Source organism: Dasypus novemcinctus, chromosome 15 (genome assembly GCF_030445035.2).
Source record: "Dasypus novemcinctus isolate mDasNov1 chromosome 15, mDasNov1.1.hap2, whole genome shotgun sequence".
NCBI classification, from domain to species: Eukaryota; Metazoa; Chordata; class Mammalia; order Cingulata; family Dasypodidae; genus Dasypus; species Dasypus novemcinctus.
The window spans coordinates 62,464,402-62,481,500 of NC_080687.1; the positions used below are offsets into that span (position 1 = coordinate 62,464,402).

Below are 17,099 nucleotides of genomic sequence, written 5' to 3' on the forward strand. Positions count from 1 at the left end.
ACTAAAAGTTAACATATAACTTGGTAACACTCAGTAGTTAAATTTGACTGGCCCTTGAATTATATCTTAGTATCTTTTATCTATGTGTGCTAAATTTTTTTCACTCCAAGAAAGATAATATTGGGTTGATATAATTTTGAATCTGAACTTTCCTCTAAATTAGTACAAAGTCATGTTCAAACACTGAATTTGATTTCGAGTGAAGGAAGGTGGTGAAGAATCCATTCCTGTTTTTATGTGTTGGTTTAGGTTTTTTTTGGCTATATAGATTTCAATTTAATAAATCATAATTTCTCTTACTGATGGACATGTGGGTTGTTTCTAGTTTTTTGGCTATTAAAACTATACTGTGTTGAATATTATTGTTCATGTATTTAGTTATATGTTCATGAGCATTTTTTTATGAGTATCTACACAGTAGTAAAATTGCTGGGCAAAAGATACTCTTGATAGGCTTATTTCAATTAGTTAATCACCAAGACTTAAATATATTTGTTACAACCTTGGGAGAATGTTTTCTTCTCTGTATTTTAAAATAATTTCAAGTTTAAGGAAAAATTGTAAAAATATTACAGAGAATTTCTATTAATCCTTTACCAGATGCACCAATTTTTAACATTTTTCTTCATTTGATTTATCTGTCTCTTGTCCATTTACATGCATGCAAACACACACACACGTTTATTTCTTTTTGCATGCATAATGACCCCTTACTCTTAATACTTTAGTGTTTATTTCCTAGGAACAAGGATATGCAAGAGTGTGATTTTAATTCAGTGCTTTTACAACTCTATATCTCTATCACTTGTTTCAGAGAGAGCCTCATGCATACATGATTACTGTGATATCTGGAACTATCCAGAATAATGAGAGGAAAAGGTCACAATAATATGAATTATAATTTTATTTTCACAATCTATGAATTATAATTATTCTTTTTTCCTAATATCTTATTAGTTGCTAATGAGATAGTTGATCTGTCTTATTAGCATTATTATTTAGTTGGTCTCTAAATATGCATAATCAAATAAGATAGAGGGGAGGATAAGGGTATAGACTAACAAATACTACTTGTTTCAAAGGCAGATCAATTTGAAATTTAAAATTCAGATTAGGCATCCTTTTCTAAGACAACTGTTCTTAATTATTAAAAACGTGTCAGTGGAGGATGTGTAATTTAGTAGTTGAGTGCATGCTTCACATGTGCGAGGTCCCTGGTTAAATCCTTGTTGGCGCCAAAAAGGTAAATAAATAAAAACATGTCAGGTTTCTGTTTTTAAGCAGGCTGTAAAAAGGAGTCAAGATCTTTTTAATACTATGGTTTGCTGATTAGTGGGCTCTTGGCATATCATTGAAATGATAAAGGAAAGGGACTAAGCATGTATTTTGTTTTATCTTCAAATTAACTTTAAAAGATTTAATGCTATTTTATTTTTTAGTAACTGCATCTATAATTGTGTATGATATGGTATAATTTTATAACATGCATTTATAAAATTATAATCCTTTCTATCAACAGGCATCTTTATTATTCCTTGAAATTGCTTATGTTTTACATCTATATTTGAAAAATTATTTGTATTGAAGTTCATTAAACGAAAGTAAATGATAATATTACTTTTCTGTTCTTAAAAATCTTTACAATGTGAAAATAAGATTTCACTGATAAATTACTTTGTGGTACAGTTTCACGTCTATACTTTTCTTATATTCACTGATAAAAATAGTATAATGGTTAATAGCATTATGATTCATAATTAAATTAACCTTCTCAATGAATAATTGATGACTTATGGAAATGCCTTTTTAATCCTGATTTTGGACCTGTATCTCTCTGTGTGTGCTAATGGCATTCCTTGTTTTCCTGTTGTACTAGACAGGACACTGCTTCAGAATCAAGGTGATTAGAGGTCTCTAAATATTTTCATTAAAAGAAACATATGCTTCTAACTGAGTATCATCATTTGTTAAAAAGGATTTTTGGTTGTCTCCTGAATGCATGACATAGTTTGGGATACTACGAGTAATAGGAAAAAATGTGCTTGTGGTGTAATCAAATATCAGGAATGACCATAAATATGTTGATTGCAAGCAGAAATCCTGTTTCTACTCTATTCTGTGACATTTCCTCAGATCTATGTTGTGACCTTCAATCAAAACCTAATTTTAATTTCAATAGTTTGCTAGGTTGGAAAGTACTTAGGTACATATGATGAGTTTATTCCAAATTATAAGATGATGCAGAAATGAGCATCCTAAAAGAAACATACTCATAAAATCTAATTTGGTTTTCTCCTGGAGAGGATTATTAATATATTTCTGTTCATCTTAATTCCTATCAAATTGGTCCCTTTGGGACACTGCTAAGGCCTTTCAGCCCTCCCAGTGGCCTAGACCCAGGGAAACACCTAGCTCCTTATTCTGGAATTCTGACCACATGTGTGATGACATCTCTCCCTCTTGAGCCCCATGCTTTTTGTGGTCAACATGCAGAAGCACTGCTGAATTACCTAACTGCAAATGACTCTTCTCTGCTTTGTTCCAGTTTCTACCCTTTCCTTATACCCAGAGGAATGCTTACTCTTCATCCAGTTTGCAGCCAAAAACATTTAGATTTCTTTCGAGCTGGAGTGAAAACATAGTGTTAAATATTGGACTAGAATGAGATATTCCAAGGAGATAAAATATTCTCAAAAATTACTTTGCCACATTGATATTACAGAAAGTAACTTTTTGAAAGTTGTAATTGTTCCATACTTTTGTGTGTGTGTGTATGATTGAGTTTAAGGCCATTTAAATAATACTTCTTAGCAGGAGCATTAAATGTTAAATTAACATTCTGGAAATGTTAATTTTGTCTTGTACCCTTTTAGCTACTATAGGCAGAGAATTAGGTCTGTTTGTTACCTTAGAAATCATCTGATTTACTGTTTCTTTATTTTATACATTTTCCTTATTTTATAAGAGAGACTTAGATCTTTTCCTTGATATAATAATTTTCTTTATCTTAAGTTATAAGGATGTGAATAAGCAAATGAGCTACTCATGGACATTTTAAATTTTGATATACAGTACCTAAATTAAAAAAAAAAAACCTGCATTGACTGTGGAGTTTAGGAAATAAAACTCTTTGTTCTCCACATTCTTATTCTTTTAACCATTGTTCCACTGACTCATCTTCCTCTTTTGACTCATAGATCAGACTCTATATATTAATTTCCACCAGAATAGGTTAATCTAAGTTTTCTTTAACTAGTAAAAATTTTCCATAGGATGATGGTTGAAAGCTAGAACTTACGTAAACTACTAGTGAACCTCATATGATTACAAGTTAAATTGTACTGTGGATTCTGTAGAAAAAAAGTCCGAGTTTTGTTACTATTTTATTGCATGCAGCTTTTCTTGAGGCATTTAAATTGAGAAAGCGTTTTCAGCCTTCTGTGAAATAATTACCACTTTTATGAAGTCTTCTTATCTATCTTCCCATTGTAATTCATTATGGTTAATTGTAGATTTAACCAAAATCTGTGTAAGTTTATTTGGTTTCATTTATTTGGACTTAAAAGGATGGGTGCTGGAGGATCAGGGTGCGGCTCAGCAGGAAACACCTTTGCGAAGCCAGTTCTGGTGGTAGAGGTTACGTTTGTGAAAATAGTAACTATGCTGTCCAAAAGGGAATTAAACAAGATTGCATCCTTTTTAAAGTTGAATCTCTCTAAGTGGTCACTGAAACACCTTCTTCTGTACAATTTCCAACAAAGTAATCCTTATTAAATCAGATCAGTATGCATTAAACATTCTCTTAAGAAATATGTTATTTTAATATTGATGTGGTGAAGCCTGTAATTTTTGTTAAAAAATATATTAAAAAGTTATTTAGAAGATTTGGAGGGTTCACATCCTACCTGTAGCTTGCTTTCTTCATTAGAGAAGTTGTGCGTTTTTAGAACAATCATGCATAAAATAAAGTATTCCCACATATCATCCTATTATTAACACCTTGCATTGGTGTGGAACACTTGTTACAATCGTGATAGCACGTTTTTATGATTGTGCTATTAACCACAGGCCATGGTTTAACTTAGGGTTCGCTGTGTAGTGTAGTTGCATGGATCTTTCATTTTATTTTTTATTCTGTTATATTCCCCCTTTTAATCACATACAGATATATATTCAGTGATATTAATTATGTTCACAATGTTATCTTACCATCACCACCACCCATTAACAAAACATTTCCATCATTCCAAATAGGAACCCTTTACATATTATGTCTTAGTATCCCACTCCCTAGCTCCACCCTGTCCCCTGGTAAACTATATTCTGGATTTTGACTCTAAAGTTTGCTTATTCTAATTGTTTCAAATCATTGAGCTCATACAATATTTGTCCTTTTGTGTCTGGCTTATTTCACTCAACATGATACTTTCAAGTTCATCCATATTGTTGCATGTATCAGGATTTCATTCCTTTTTATGGCTGGATTATTTTGCACTCAATGTATGTACCACATTTGATTTATCCAATCATTGGTTGATTGGATTACTTCCATTTTTTGGCAATTGTGAATAATGCCGCTGTGTACATTAGTGTGCAAACATCCGCTCGAGTCCCTGCTTTCCATTCTTTTGGGTGTTTACCTAATAGTGGAATCGCCAGGTCATATGGTAATTCTATACTTAGCTTTCTGAGGACCTGCCAAACTCTCTTCCACAGCACTTGCACCATTTTATATTGCCACCAGCAATGAAGGAGTGTTCCTATTTCTCCACATCCTCTTCAACACTTGTTAATTTCTGTTTTGTTTTCTTTTTCCTAATAGTAGCCATTCTAGTTGGTATGAAATTGTGTCCCAATGCAGTTTTGATTTGCATTACTCTAATGGCTAATGATGTTGAGCAACTTTTCATGTGTTTTTTGATAATATGTATATCATCTTCAGAGAAATGTTCATTCAAGTCTTTTGCCCATTTTTCAACTGGGTTGTTTTTTTGTTGTTGAGTATAGGATTTTAAAAGTATATTCCTGATACTGAACCCTTATCAGCTATGTGGTATCCAAATATTTTCTTCCATTCTGTAGGTTGTCTTTTTACTTTCATACTGAAGTCCTTTGATGCACAAAAGCTTTAAATTTGATGAAATCCCATTTACCTACTTTTTCGTTTATGTTCAGGTATAAAATTCTAGGTTGGCAATTGTTTCATTTCAGCACTTTAAATATTTTACCTCTTTGCCTTCCTGCCTCCAAGGTTCTGATAAGGAATTCTCAATCTTATTCTTTCATCCAGTTTTATCCAGGATACATAACATATTAAGATATGTGCATAAGCTACTTTCTGAAGTATCTTATTGACACTTGCTGTTTGTGTTAGTAGGTCAGGGCTCTGTATCTTTTTTTTTTTTTTTTTCACTTTAATTTAGCTAAACAGAGGTAATATTTCCAGGAATATGAATAAGGATTTCAAGTAACTGAATTACCTAATAACTGTGGGATGGATACATAAAATAAATAAAACCAGTCTGACAGGCAGGTTTACAAAATGAACAAATACATGACAGGCAGGTATTTACAGAATTAATAAAAACAAGACAAGCAGATATTTACTGTCTTGGTCTACTCACTGTTGGGTGCCTCAGCACTTCTGTTTTCTATTTTGAGTATCTGAGAATGATTAGGACTTTTCTAGTTGAGTTTCTTTTCTGACTTAAGTGTTTAATGTTCTGATTCTATTAAGAGTCTTTGACCTTCATTTGTTGGAATATTACCATCTGTAAATATTGGTATCCCCATTATTCTCTTAAGAAAGCTCAGAGACTTTGGAACTTAAAAATGTGAAATATTTCCTCAACAAGTATTGCTTGGGCTTCAGTTCCTAGCATAGTTGACAACAAAAATATTTTCATGGCATGACTTTTACTGCAAACAGACCAAGCATTACTTAGAGTGGCCTTTCTTAGGAAATGAAATTCTTAGAGCAGACCAGTATTTCCTCATGTCAGTTTCATAAAACACAAATCTAGAAAAGCATGACACTCCATCCCCCAGAAAAGTGGGGGAGGTGATTCTTGGGTCAAATAAGTTAAATTAGTTAGGGGATTTCTATATACTGTTCCCATCTTAGAAAGTCACAGTGTCTACTGGCATATTATAGTCTCCAAGAAGTCCTGCTATAAAGAATCTGTTTAATATTTTTAAAGTTGATCTGTCCAATCTTATTTGACCACATTTTTTTCTTAATAATCACCTAACAGTGATCCTAAAGTTGAACATTCTGCCTTTATTCAGGCTTCTTTTTGCCATGGTCTGGCTCTTGGCAGCTAATAATTTGGAGACAAATCTTAACAGTCACTGGAAATTAGAAGTGTTTCTGTCAGCTTATCTTATAAGAGCTAGAAGAAGAGCTCATTAGTGAGCCTTGTCTGGAATATTTACATTGATCAGAGTAAACATATTTTAGTTCTTCAGCAATGCAGAAGTTCATTACTTCAGCCAACTGTCCTGTTCCACATCAGTACTTTTGTTCCTCAGATTGTAACTCAGAATGGAATGAGTAGAAACAGGTGAGCTTGTCCTGACCGGCTGTGGCCTCCGGATGTGGCCCCCTGGGCGGAGGGAGGCACCCGGCGCTCACTGCCCCGCGTTGCTCATGGCTCACGCTTGCCCGCGGCAGATCTTGTGAATGGCTTCGGCTCCATGTTGTTGAAAATCACGACGTAATGCAGTTCCCTACCGAGTTACGTATTTATGTGTTTTCTACAGTGATGGAGAGGGGAGGAAAAGAACCTCATCCACCTGCAGCAATGAGTCCCTGAACGTCGGAGGAACCCCCGTCACGCCTCGCCGCGTCTCCTGGCGGCAGCGCATTTTCCTCAGGGTGGCTTCTCCCATGAACAAGTCTCCCTCAGCGATGCAGCCGCAAGGTCGGTGCAGTGCGCGCGGAAGAACATCCCGTCTGCGTGTCCCCGACGAGGGAACGGGACGCAAGCGCGTGGTGGAGGCGGCAGTGGGAGGGATGGCAGTGGAGAAATAGCTTCAAGGACCGGGTCTGAGAGAGCCGTTAACGGCCCATCTCCCATCAGAGCACAAAACATTCAGGAAATACTGTTGATGAATGAGTGAACGCCTGAAATGCATTATGGGCCTACCCCATGATGAATAGGGAACCATGATAGCGATAGAAAGGAAGTCTGAGATCTTTTTATCATTAGAAATGCGACATATTCTTTTACCAGACTCGTACATAAACGAACTGACAGAGAAATGCTGAGCAATAAAGAAAGGGATAATGATCCACTAGGCAAATGTAAACCAAAATAGAGCAGAGACAGCTCTCTTTGAAATATTAGACTCACTAGAAATTGAAGCAAAAACATTAAAAGGGGAGGAAGATTTAAGTCATAAAAATACACAAAATTATATAGCTTTGTGGACTAGAAAATATCACAACAGAATTTTAGAAATAAATAACAAATAGCTCTAGTGGGAGATTTAACATATTCCTCTCAGAAAATTAATTGTAGGGAAGCAGAAGACGTGGCTCAACTGATAGAGGGTCTGCCTACCATATGGAGAGCCCAGGGTTCCATACCCAGGACCTCCTGACCCACGGGGTGAGCTGGCCCAGGCAGTGCTGCCGCGCGCAAGGAGTGCAGTGCCATGCATGAGCGCCCCGTGTAGGGAAGCCCTGCAAGGAGTGCTCCCCGCAAGGAGAGCTGCCCTGTGTGAAAGAAGTGCGGCCTGCCCAGGCATGGCACTGCATACACGGAGAGGTGACTCAGCACGATGGCACAACAGAAAGAGACGCAGTTTCCCAGTGCCCCCTGGTAATACAAGCAGATGCAGAGGAACACGTGGTGAATGGACACAGATGGCAGACAAGGGGGGGGGGTGAAGTAAATAAAATCTTTAAAAAAAAATTAGTTGTAGAGAAATTAAATACAGTTACTTGAGCAACATAGTTAATGAGCTTGTACTTCATAGAGAACGTTGCCCTTTACAGAGAATATTGATTCATTTTTAGCATACATGGCAGAGTCACAAATATTAATTTTATACTTAACCACAAAGATGTTCAAATAAATTTCAGAAAATCATTATTTATACTACATGCCATGATTATTTATACTATGTGCCATGCCACGCATGGGTGTCCCTCGCGTAGGGGAGACCCATGCACAAAGAGTTTGCCCCACAAGGAGAGCCACATTGTGTGAGACAAGCACAGCCTGCCCGGGAGTGGCGCCACACACACAGAGAGCTGACGCAGCAATGATGCAACAAAAAGAGACACAGGTTTCCAGTGCCACCGAGAATGCAAGCGGACACAGAAGAACACACAGCAAGTGGACACGAGAGCAGACAATGAGGCAGGGGGGAGAGAAATAAATAAATCTTAAAAAAAAAAAAAGAATTAGAGGACAACTAAAAATGTAATGTGTTTGGAAATAAAAAAATGGTACTCCTAAAACTAGAAGGAAGAAAATATTATAATCAGGGTCCTACATACCAAGTTGAATGGCATGTAGAGGGCAATCCATAGCCTTGAATGCTTTCGTTAAAAACAAGAATGCCCAAAATTAAGCTGAGTGTTTAACTCAAGAAACTAGGAAAGGAACCATAGAGTAAAGTTAAAAGAAAACAAAAGGAAGTAAATAATAAGGGTAAGGACAGATGTCAATTAATAAAGCAAAAAGGAAAAGAAAACTTGTAACTTGTATTACCAAAGGTGAAATTGACTCTGCCAAGGGTTATCAGAGAAAGTGTCACAGAATATTTAGTTGTTTGTTTAAACTCACTGCTGGGAGAAGAGTGATTTGGAAAGAGGGAATAGCAAAGCTCTAGAGTCACCTGAAAGAATTTTGCAGGTCTGAATAATGAGAAGTTGTGCATGATGGGAGCATAAGATAGAAGATTGAGACCTTGGACCAGAGTAGGATGGAATTTATATGTCATTCCCAGTAGTCTGGACCTTGTTCTTTGGGATATAAGTAACCATTGAAATGTTTTAAGAGATATGGTTATGCTTGTTAATAGGAACTTATTTGGCAGCAGTGCAAAGGCTGGCCTGGCATGGAAGAGTGAGAAAATTTTGCAGGAGTAAAGGGCATTGGGTCATGCTATGCTGGACATGCTATCCTTGCTCAGCTGCTTGGCTTTTGCTGCATTCTGGTGGTAGATTTAGACCTTAGGATGTGACTAATACCTACGCTCTTAATCTTTTGTTTTGCACAGTCATAGAATATATATATAGATAAATTGCAGAAGTATTAGATTCCGGGGAAAGGCCAGGTCATTCTGAAGCACCTGTTTTATAGGTCTTTTTGTCTTGAAAGAAGAAGTGGTGAAATGACGTATACTTACATTTCACTGTGAGAGGGAAATCTGGAAGGGGAATTCAGTCTAGTCAATTCGCTTAAATCATGGGTTCCAGAAACTAACAGTTTCTGGGCAAGGGCTTTGTGAAAACCTTTAAATGTGCAAATGTAGGATGAACGAGCATCAGTTCTAGAGAAAACTTCTGTAGCCTGGGTTACTCTTAAGGAATGCCTCTCACTGTTTTCTGTTATGCAGACGGACTGGACAGGAATGAGTTGCTGCCTCTGTCCCCTCTTGCTCCAAACAAAGAGGAGGAACCGCTTGTTATATTCTTGTCTGGTGACGATGACCCGGAAAGGGTTGAAGAAAGAAAAAAATCAGAAGAACTGAGGAGTTTGTGGAGAAAAGCGATACACCAACAGATCTTGTTGCTTCGAATGGAAAAAGAAAACCAGAAACTTGAAGGTTAGCTATTCATACATAACTAAATGAAACAATGTTAAGATTTAAATCCCCCACATTTATTCCCACTCTCTCAGACTGTACACAGAATTTGGCTAGACTGTCTAACAATTGCAATTGTTTATTTCTGTTTTGTGAAGTAGTTAAAACAGGTGATAGGTCAACTCAAGATATTTTTGTTTTATAAATTTAAAATATCAGAAGCCCTTAGAGTATTTGGGGGTAATATAGAATGTAGATATATTAGAATTAATGTATTTGATATGACTGAAAGTTTAATATCATTGTGCATTACTTTAAAAACACACCTTAAATATGAAAAGGAAATAATCCTTTTGAACATGATTCTCAATTTTTAGGTTCACTATGTGCATAGTAGGAGAAAAACGCCTATTTCAAATAAATTCTTTCATAGATCCAATACAAATATCTAACTATCTGTTATCAAATCAAAGTTCCTGTCTTTTGTTACTTGTTATAAATTGTCTATTTAAAAAGCCAATATAATCACTGCATTCATAACAGGATAATTTATAATGAATATTATGCTATTGGTGATATTATATTGCTAAGTTTCTGAATACCAAATGCTTTAGAATGTATTTTTCAGACTTGGAAAGAATGATGTTATTTACCCTACAACTGATAGAACAAGGAGATGCCAAAATCATACCAAGCTCTTAAAAAATGTACCAACACAAAGACCTTGGGCAAATTGCCTAAACTAAAATGGCCTTCTTTTTTACTAATCTGTAATGTGAAAGATCTAGGTTAAGCATCTAGGTTTGATCTTCACAATTATTGACAAATGTACAGTCTAGATTTTCCTCTCACTTGCTTTTATTGTGAAATCTGCTAAAATGCTTTCTAAGTTCACATTCCTGTGTTTATCATCTATCTTAATATTTCTTCTATGATACCTATTACTATTTTTTTATTTTAGCAATGTTTATTATATATTTATTGTGTAAGGGCACAATTTATTTTTATTACAGTTTTCTTAGGAGAATGAAAGTATATAAGATTTTAAATATACCTAGGAAATAAATACATCTTCTTGCCTTTAAAATGATCTCAAATGCAATTATCTGTTATTGGCTTAGCTTTTAAAAGATCTGTATGATATTTGGTATGGCCCACACAAGATTTCATAGATTTTGGAAGGATTGTATTCAGATTTTTAAGCAATTCATTACTTTGTGAATTAACTCATATACAGAAAAGAGGATGGAAAAAAAGATGGCTAGGATTCTTAAAAAACTTTAAAGCATGAAATTATATTTCTTTGCTAGTTGGGAGTATGTTCAAATAAAACAGTTAGAATTTCAGTATCAAAAGGTAGTTTTAGCATCATAGACTATTTGAACTAGAAATGGAGATAGAGGTATTTATCCCAATTTTCAGTCCATTTCTATGGCTAAGTGAGTGACTGGCTTGGGAGGTCAAACAGTGATGTATTGGCAGAACAAGTACTAAAACTCAGGTTTTTTCATCTTGGTACTTGAACTTTTCCCAGTATGTCATAGTATTACTCAACTATGTGTACTAATAGAAGGAAAAAGAATGGTTTAATACAATTGACTGCGTGTGAGGTCAGTTATACTGTATAACTAGGCAGATTAAAAATATATACTTAAAAAAAAATATATATGCATATATACTTAAAATATATTCTCAGAAAAATTTTATCAGCTCTATTTATTTCTCCGTTTATATAATGAAGAGAAAATAGTCTCACCCATTAAAATTTTAGCCAATGGACAAGTCATTTCTTGGTGGCTCTTTATTCTTACCTACTTACTCAGTTGAAGTCAAGTATTAACGTCTCTCACTTCTATTACATCCTCTGGGCCTGAGGGTGGTCCTTAGTAAGTGCTTGTTATTTTTTGAGTGAATAATGATCTAGAGGAAGTTGGAGAGATGAAAAAAAAATTGAGGAAATGTGTTTTGTCTATCATGAAGGAAATCATTAGTAAAGCTATATATAGGATTTCATTTATTATTATCTTTCATAAGCAATCTCTTCTAAAATTTAGTTATTATAGAGAAGTTTAAAGCAAATATTGATAATCAAAGCTTAAACTGTGTTAGATCGCCATCTAGTGGCATCCTGGAGGAATATTTTTGTAATGCAATTGATTTTTTTTTTACATGCTATGAGTTGAGCTTCTTCCTCCCCCCCCCTTTTTTTTTTTTTTGCGTCTGTGTCCATTCCTGTGTGATCTGCTTGACTAATAGTCTGTTATAAGATATTTTAATTGTTTTGAAATGGTTTCAGACATACTGAGTAAAAAGTAACAGTCTATTCTGCTATTGTTTTATGCTGTCGAGGACTTTTGGATGTGTGACAAATTTTGTTTTGCAGAAGGTAAGGCGGTTGATTACTGTGAGCTTGAACAAATACACATTACTCTGAGAGATTCCTGTCTATGAAAAGTAACTATTTCCAGTGTGCTCCTAAAGAAAGTAAATAAATAAACTCATTTCTTTGTCCTTGCTTCTCCCCACTTAAAATTAATTTAAGATAAAGAAAGGCAGGCTAGTCGTTCATAGGCATTTCTTTTCATGAGCTTTGCGCCTATAATTTAGGGCCTTAAATGAAAGAATTCTATATTATTTTAAAAATGGAAAAACCTTGATTTAGGTAAAATGAGGTTTTCTCTTTAAGGTTAAGAAATTGAACATGAGAACACATTCCTAGTGTTGTCAAGGGCAGCTTGACAACTCTGAAAATAGTTACGAAAGTACCAGATTATCGTGTTCAAACCACAGTTAACCTGAGGCATTGTTTTCTCCCATGGTATATATAAAATATTAACATGTTAATGGTGTTTAAAGCTGCATAGGCTCTCTATCACATTAGCAAAATTTTGAAATTTTTAATATAGCATCTATGGTTTGCTTTTTATGCTTAGCAGAGTTACCATCTGTAAGATACAGAGAAAAACCCTCTTAAGAAGTTCTTTCTGATATTTTCTCACATGCCTTGAGTTTGAGAATCTTTCATGAATCCTCAACTCTCTTTTCTAAGAAGTTTTCTTTTTAAGAAAGTTTTAGTGGTTGATTCCTAAATGTCATTTGGTATGGTTCTCCAAATATAATAAAACGCTTTGAAATACTGTTGTAAAAACACATTGTTCTTACATAAATTTTCTGATTTTCTTAGCAAGCAGAGATGAACTCCAGTCCAGGAAAGTTAAGTTGGACTATGAAGAAGTTGGTGTATGTCAGAAAGAGGTCTTAATAACGTGGGATAAGAAGTTGTTAAACTGCAGAGCTAAAATCAGATGTGATATGGAAGATGTTTATGCTTCACTTAAAGAAGGTATTCTGAATCATCCTAGGGGTTTTGTTTGTTTGTTTTTGTCTTTGGACAAAGGCTTCAGAGCTTTTTGATTTGTACAGCTCAGAAATAATTTTGTCTTTGTAATTTGTTTCAACCTGTAGTTAGTGACTCAATTGGTAAGAAAATGGTACTAATGGGGATATTGTCCCTAAGGAGGTAACAGGTAACTGTGCTAGACTGGCCTCTTACTTCACCCAGCTGCTTTCCGCTGTGTTGTTGACCAAGGAGAGAGTAATGGATACAGATCTTTGATCATGTACATGCCAATAATTCAGTTACACACTTGACACATTTCCAAATTTTGTCAAAAGTGTTTATGACATGTATGTGCATATTTATATGCATGTGCCTATGCATATATGTGTGTAAATATATACAGATTTATATTCTAATTAATTAACTCATCAGTTTTACTTCCACTCATTTTAATTTGGAGAAATTGCTTTTATTTAGCCATTATATTGCACTTTTGTTTCACTGCTGTTATACCATGTAAAATGCCTGATATTTAAACAGTTTAAACTTAAAATGGAAACTAATATATGTATATTTTGGGTGCACTTTCAGTGACCCAAATTAAACATATTAAAATGAGAATCTCCTTGGCCTAAATAAACTGGCTGTAAATTAAAAACCCCAAAATAGCCAAAGAAATCTGATAATGAATCTTGGTCTTAAAAACCAGCGAATATATATGGAATTCTTGCATAGTTAAGTACTAATTAATTCTATAAGATGCCACACTGACAAGCCCAACATACTGGTAGTTTTCCTTGAAGATTTGGGAGTCCTAAAGCTTTTCCTTGAATGCATTATTTAGAAGACAAAACAGTGGTTAATAATTGTATGTGGGAAGTAGATCACACCACTCCTTGGTGTGACTTGTAAAGATGTCTTAGTGCCGTTCACCTTCGCTTTTCTTGCAATCTAAATTTCTTAGCACTGTGCTCCTGCCTCTCCACACTCTCTCCTTCCTCCAACGTCTGGTCTCACTTTCTCCTTCTCCCCACCTGGTATCATGTGCTCCAGAGTTACTGAACTACTTCGGGTCCCAGTATGTCCCAGGCTATTTCTTGCATCAGTGCTCCAGCCCCCACCATACCCTCTTACCTCCCTACCATCTCCCTATTTTCACCCCCTTTCTTTCTGTCCCATCTTCTTCTCACTCCTCTTTTCTCTCTCCTTTCCCCCATCCCTCCCAGGTCTTTCCCACAGTCCCATCCTGAAACAGTTGCTTTATCCTCGTAGCCTGGATAATTTTATTATCCCTCAGGTCTCAACTCAAATATCAGTTCTTCACAGTTCCACCCACCCTAAACTAAATTAGTTTCCCTGTGTTATCCTGTCCCTTGGTTCTTTTCTTTTAACTGTACTTTTCACAATTGGCAATGTGTATATGGTTGTATTTGTTTAATTTCTCCCTCCACCACTGCACAGCCAGCACCTACAACAGCACTTTGCTCAAGTTATTTACTGAATGAATGAGACTAGTGTTCCTGAGAGTGGAAACTGCTTCCTTCATCTCTCAAAGATGATACATCCTCAGTGCCCTGCTGTATACACCAGTAGTTACTGTGTGCTCAGGAAATGTTTGTTTAACTAAAGCAAATTAATTATGTAATTAGTGTTATATAGATTAAAGCAGCCCATTCATGATATTATTGGTTCATTTAATGGGTTAAGGAAAGTTACTCTCTAAATGGTCATTTGGTATGTTGTCTTTTATTCATTCAACAAATGTTTGTTAAGAAGGTTTAGGGTGTTGGATGTGGGGGACATGTGGGACAGGGCGCACCTGGGGCAGGTCTCTAGGAAGAGTGTGAGTGTTCATCTTGTCATAGTGGGTTGCATCAGTGGGTGGAGACCCACATAATGAGTGGGAAGGTGTTGGACTTCCATCCTGGGGAGTCCTGCTATGTTCTCAGATAGTGGAGTGGGAGTCTCCTGAGAGCATAGGCAGTACCTAATAGGGGAGAACAGGCCAGTATCTCAAGCTCTCAGTGTTGTTGCAAGTAACTAAGAGTCTTGTTCTTCAAGGAATGAAGCCTGGTGGTTGCGTGGGTCCTGAGGGGAGGAAGAGGGAAGAATAGAATAGATGGAACATGGGGCATTTTGGGGGGCAATGGAATTGTATTACATGATCTTGCAATGATGGATACAGGCCATTTTAAATTTCATCAACATGTATAAACATGTATGGTTCAAAATGTAACCATAATGTGAATCATTGACCAAGGTTAGTAACAGTGTTTCAATATCTGTATATCAATTGTAACAAGTGTATCATCCACATGTAAAATTTTATTAATAGGGGAAATGGGAAAAGGGGGGAGGATCTTGGGTATATGGGAATCCCCTATATTCTGTATGTGACTTTTCTGTAACCTAAAGCTTCTTTGAAAACAAAATGAAAAAAATAAGACACTGGGGAAATAAAAGGAAGAAATGCCACTGTACATAAAAGACAACAGATCTTACAGTGATAAAAGACATGATGTCAACAATTTTCTTAAAATATTTCATTATTTTTTATTATCCCAATGTTAAAATTTTGTATTTTATTTATTTTTAAAACTATCGTTATAATTTCATTTCATATTAATTGTATTGGTTATTTTGTTGGCTCCATTTTTAAAAAAGTTTTGGATCACAGGTTACAACTATGACAGGGGAGGATCATTGGTGTGGGGTGTCAGTAATGGGGGATGCGTGGGGGGAAGTTTACCTGAGGCATTCATGTAGGGCATATAAATGTGTTCAAGTGTTTATGGGGCATTGTCATGGAGGGTGGAGATTCATACAATAAGCGAAAGAATATTGAATTCACATCCTGGGGAGCTCTGCCACATTCTCTAATGGAACAGCAAGAATCTCCCAAGTACAGGGGCAAAGACTAGTGAGGGACAAGGAGGGTGGTCCATTGGCAGGCTCTTGATATTGATGACTGTATGTAGGAACCTTTACTTTTGAAATTGAAACTTAGCATAGTATTATGGGGTGCCTAAGAGATACCTCCTGAGAGCCTCCTTGTTGCTGAAATGTGGCTTCTTTCTAAGCCAAAGTCAGGATATAAATGCATTACCTTCCCCCCAGCATGGGACATGATTCCTGGGGATGAACCTCCCTGGCACTGAGGGATTATTACCAAGCACCAACTAGCAATGCAACTGGAAAAAGACCTTGGCTGAAAGGGGATAAAGGCAAAGACAAATGAGTTTATATGGCTAAGAGACTTCAAAGTAAGTGGGTAGGCCATTCCAGAGGTTATGATTATGTACTTCTCAGCAGGATCTATCTCATTGACTGCCAAAGTAAATGCTACCTCAAATAGTGGGGCTCCTGAGGGCTCTGGAGAAATCAAGACATTATAGGCAGGGCAGGCAGCTCAGGTGTTTGGTGCCCTGCCAGTGGGCCCTACTTAGGAATTTATGCTCCTCAGTGTGACAGAGTTGGACTCAGTTGTGGTTTCCCTACACGTGGCTCTTCTGCCCCTTTTATTTGAACCCATGGTTAGTCCTAGAGTTGATAGGTGTCCAAGAAACTTAAATCAATGGGCAGTCCATATGCCAGCTGGGCCCTGAATCTCAACAGGGTTGCCTCACTTACTATCCAGTTCACTGGACTCACCCAGGACAAATAACAAGGAGATGATGATGGACAGTGCTCATCCCAAGGAACTGAGAGAGTCTGCAACCGCAAGCAAGATAGCCCCATCCATCTGCCATGGGATCTAAGCCTCCTCTCAATTAGAGGTGTTGTGGGCATCACCATCACAGAATCCTCAGTATTGGAGAATGAATGATGGGCTAGTTTAGACCTCCTGTTATTCTACTATAAATTTATTGTGATTCTAGCAATGGAAGAACTTTTATCATTGATGTGAAAGTAGTGGCCAGGCAGTGGAGGTTCTGAGGGCAGGGACAGGAAAAAGAGGTGTAATATGGGGGCATTTTCGGGACTTAGGAATTGTCCT

The 17,099-nt window shown here is 36.3% G+C and overlaps 1 protein-coding gene across 4 annotated transcripts in view; it reads left to right on the forward strand.

Annotated features, from left to right (window-relative positions):
* The window catches only part of TBC1D4 (TBC1 domain family member 4), a 237,751-nt gene that overhangs the window by 197,032 nt on the left and 23,620 nt on the right, over positions 1-17,099 (forward strand). For all 4 annotated transcript variants that reach the window (XM_012520062.4, XM_012520059.3, XM_071208259.1 and 1 more), the window contains 3 exons: positions 6,763-6,923; positions 9,574-9,783; positions 12,947-13,105. In XM_012520062.4, the coding sequence (XP_012375516.2) occupies positions 6,763-6,923; positions 9,574-9,783; positions 12,947-13,105 (530 nt within the window). The remainder of the gene's footprint in view (positions 1-6,762; positions 6,924-9,573; positions 9,784-12,946; positions 13,106-17,099) is intronic.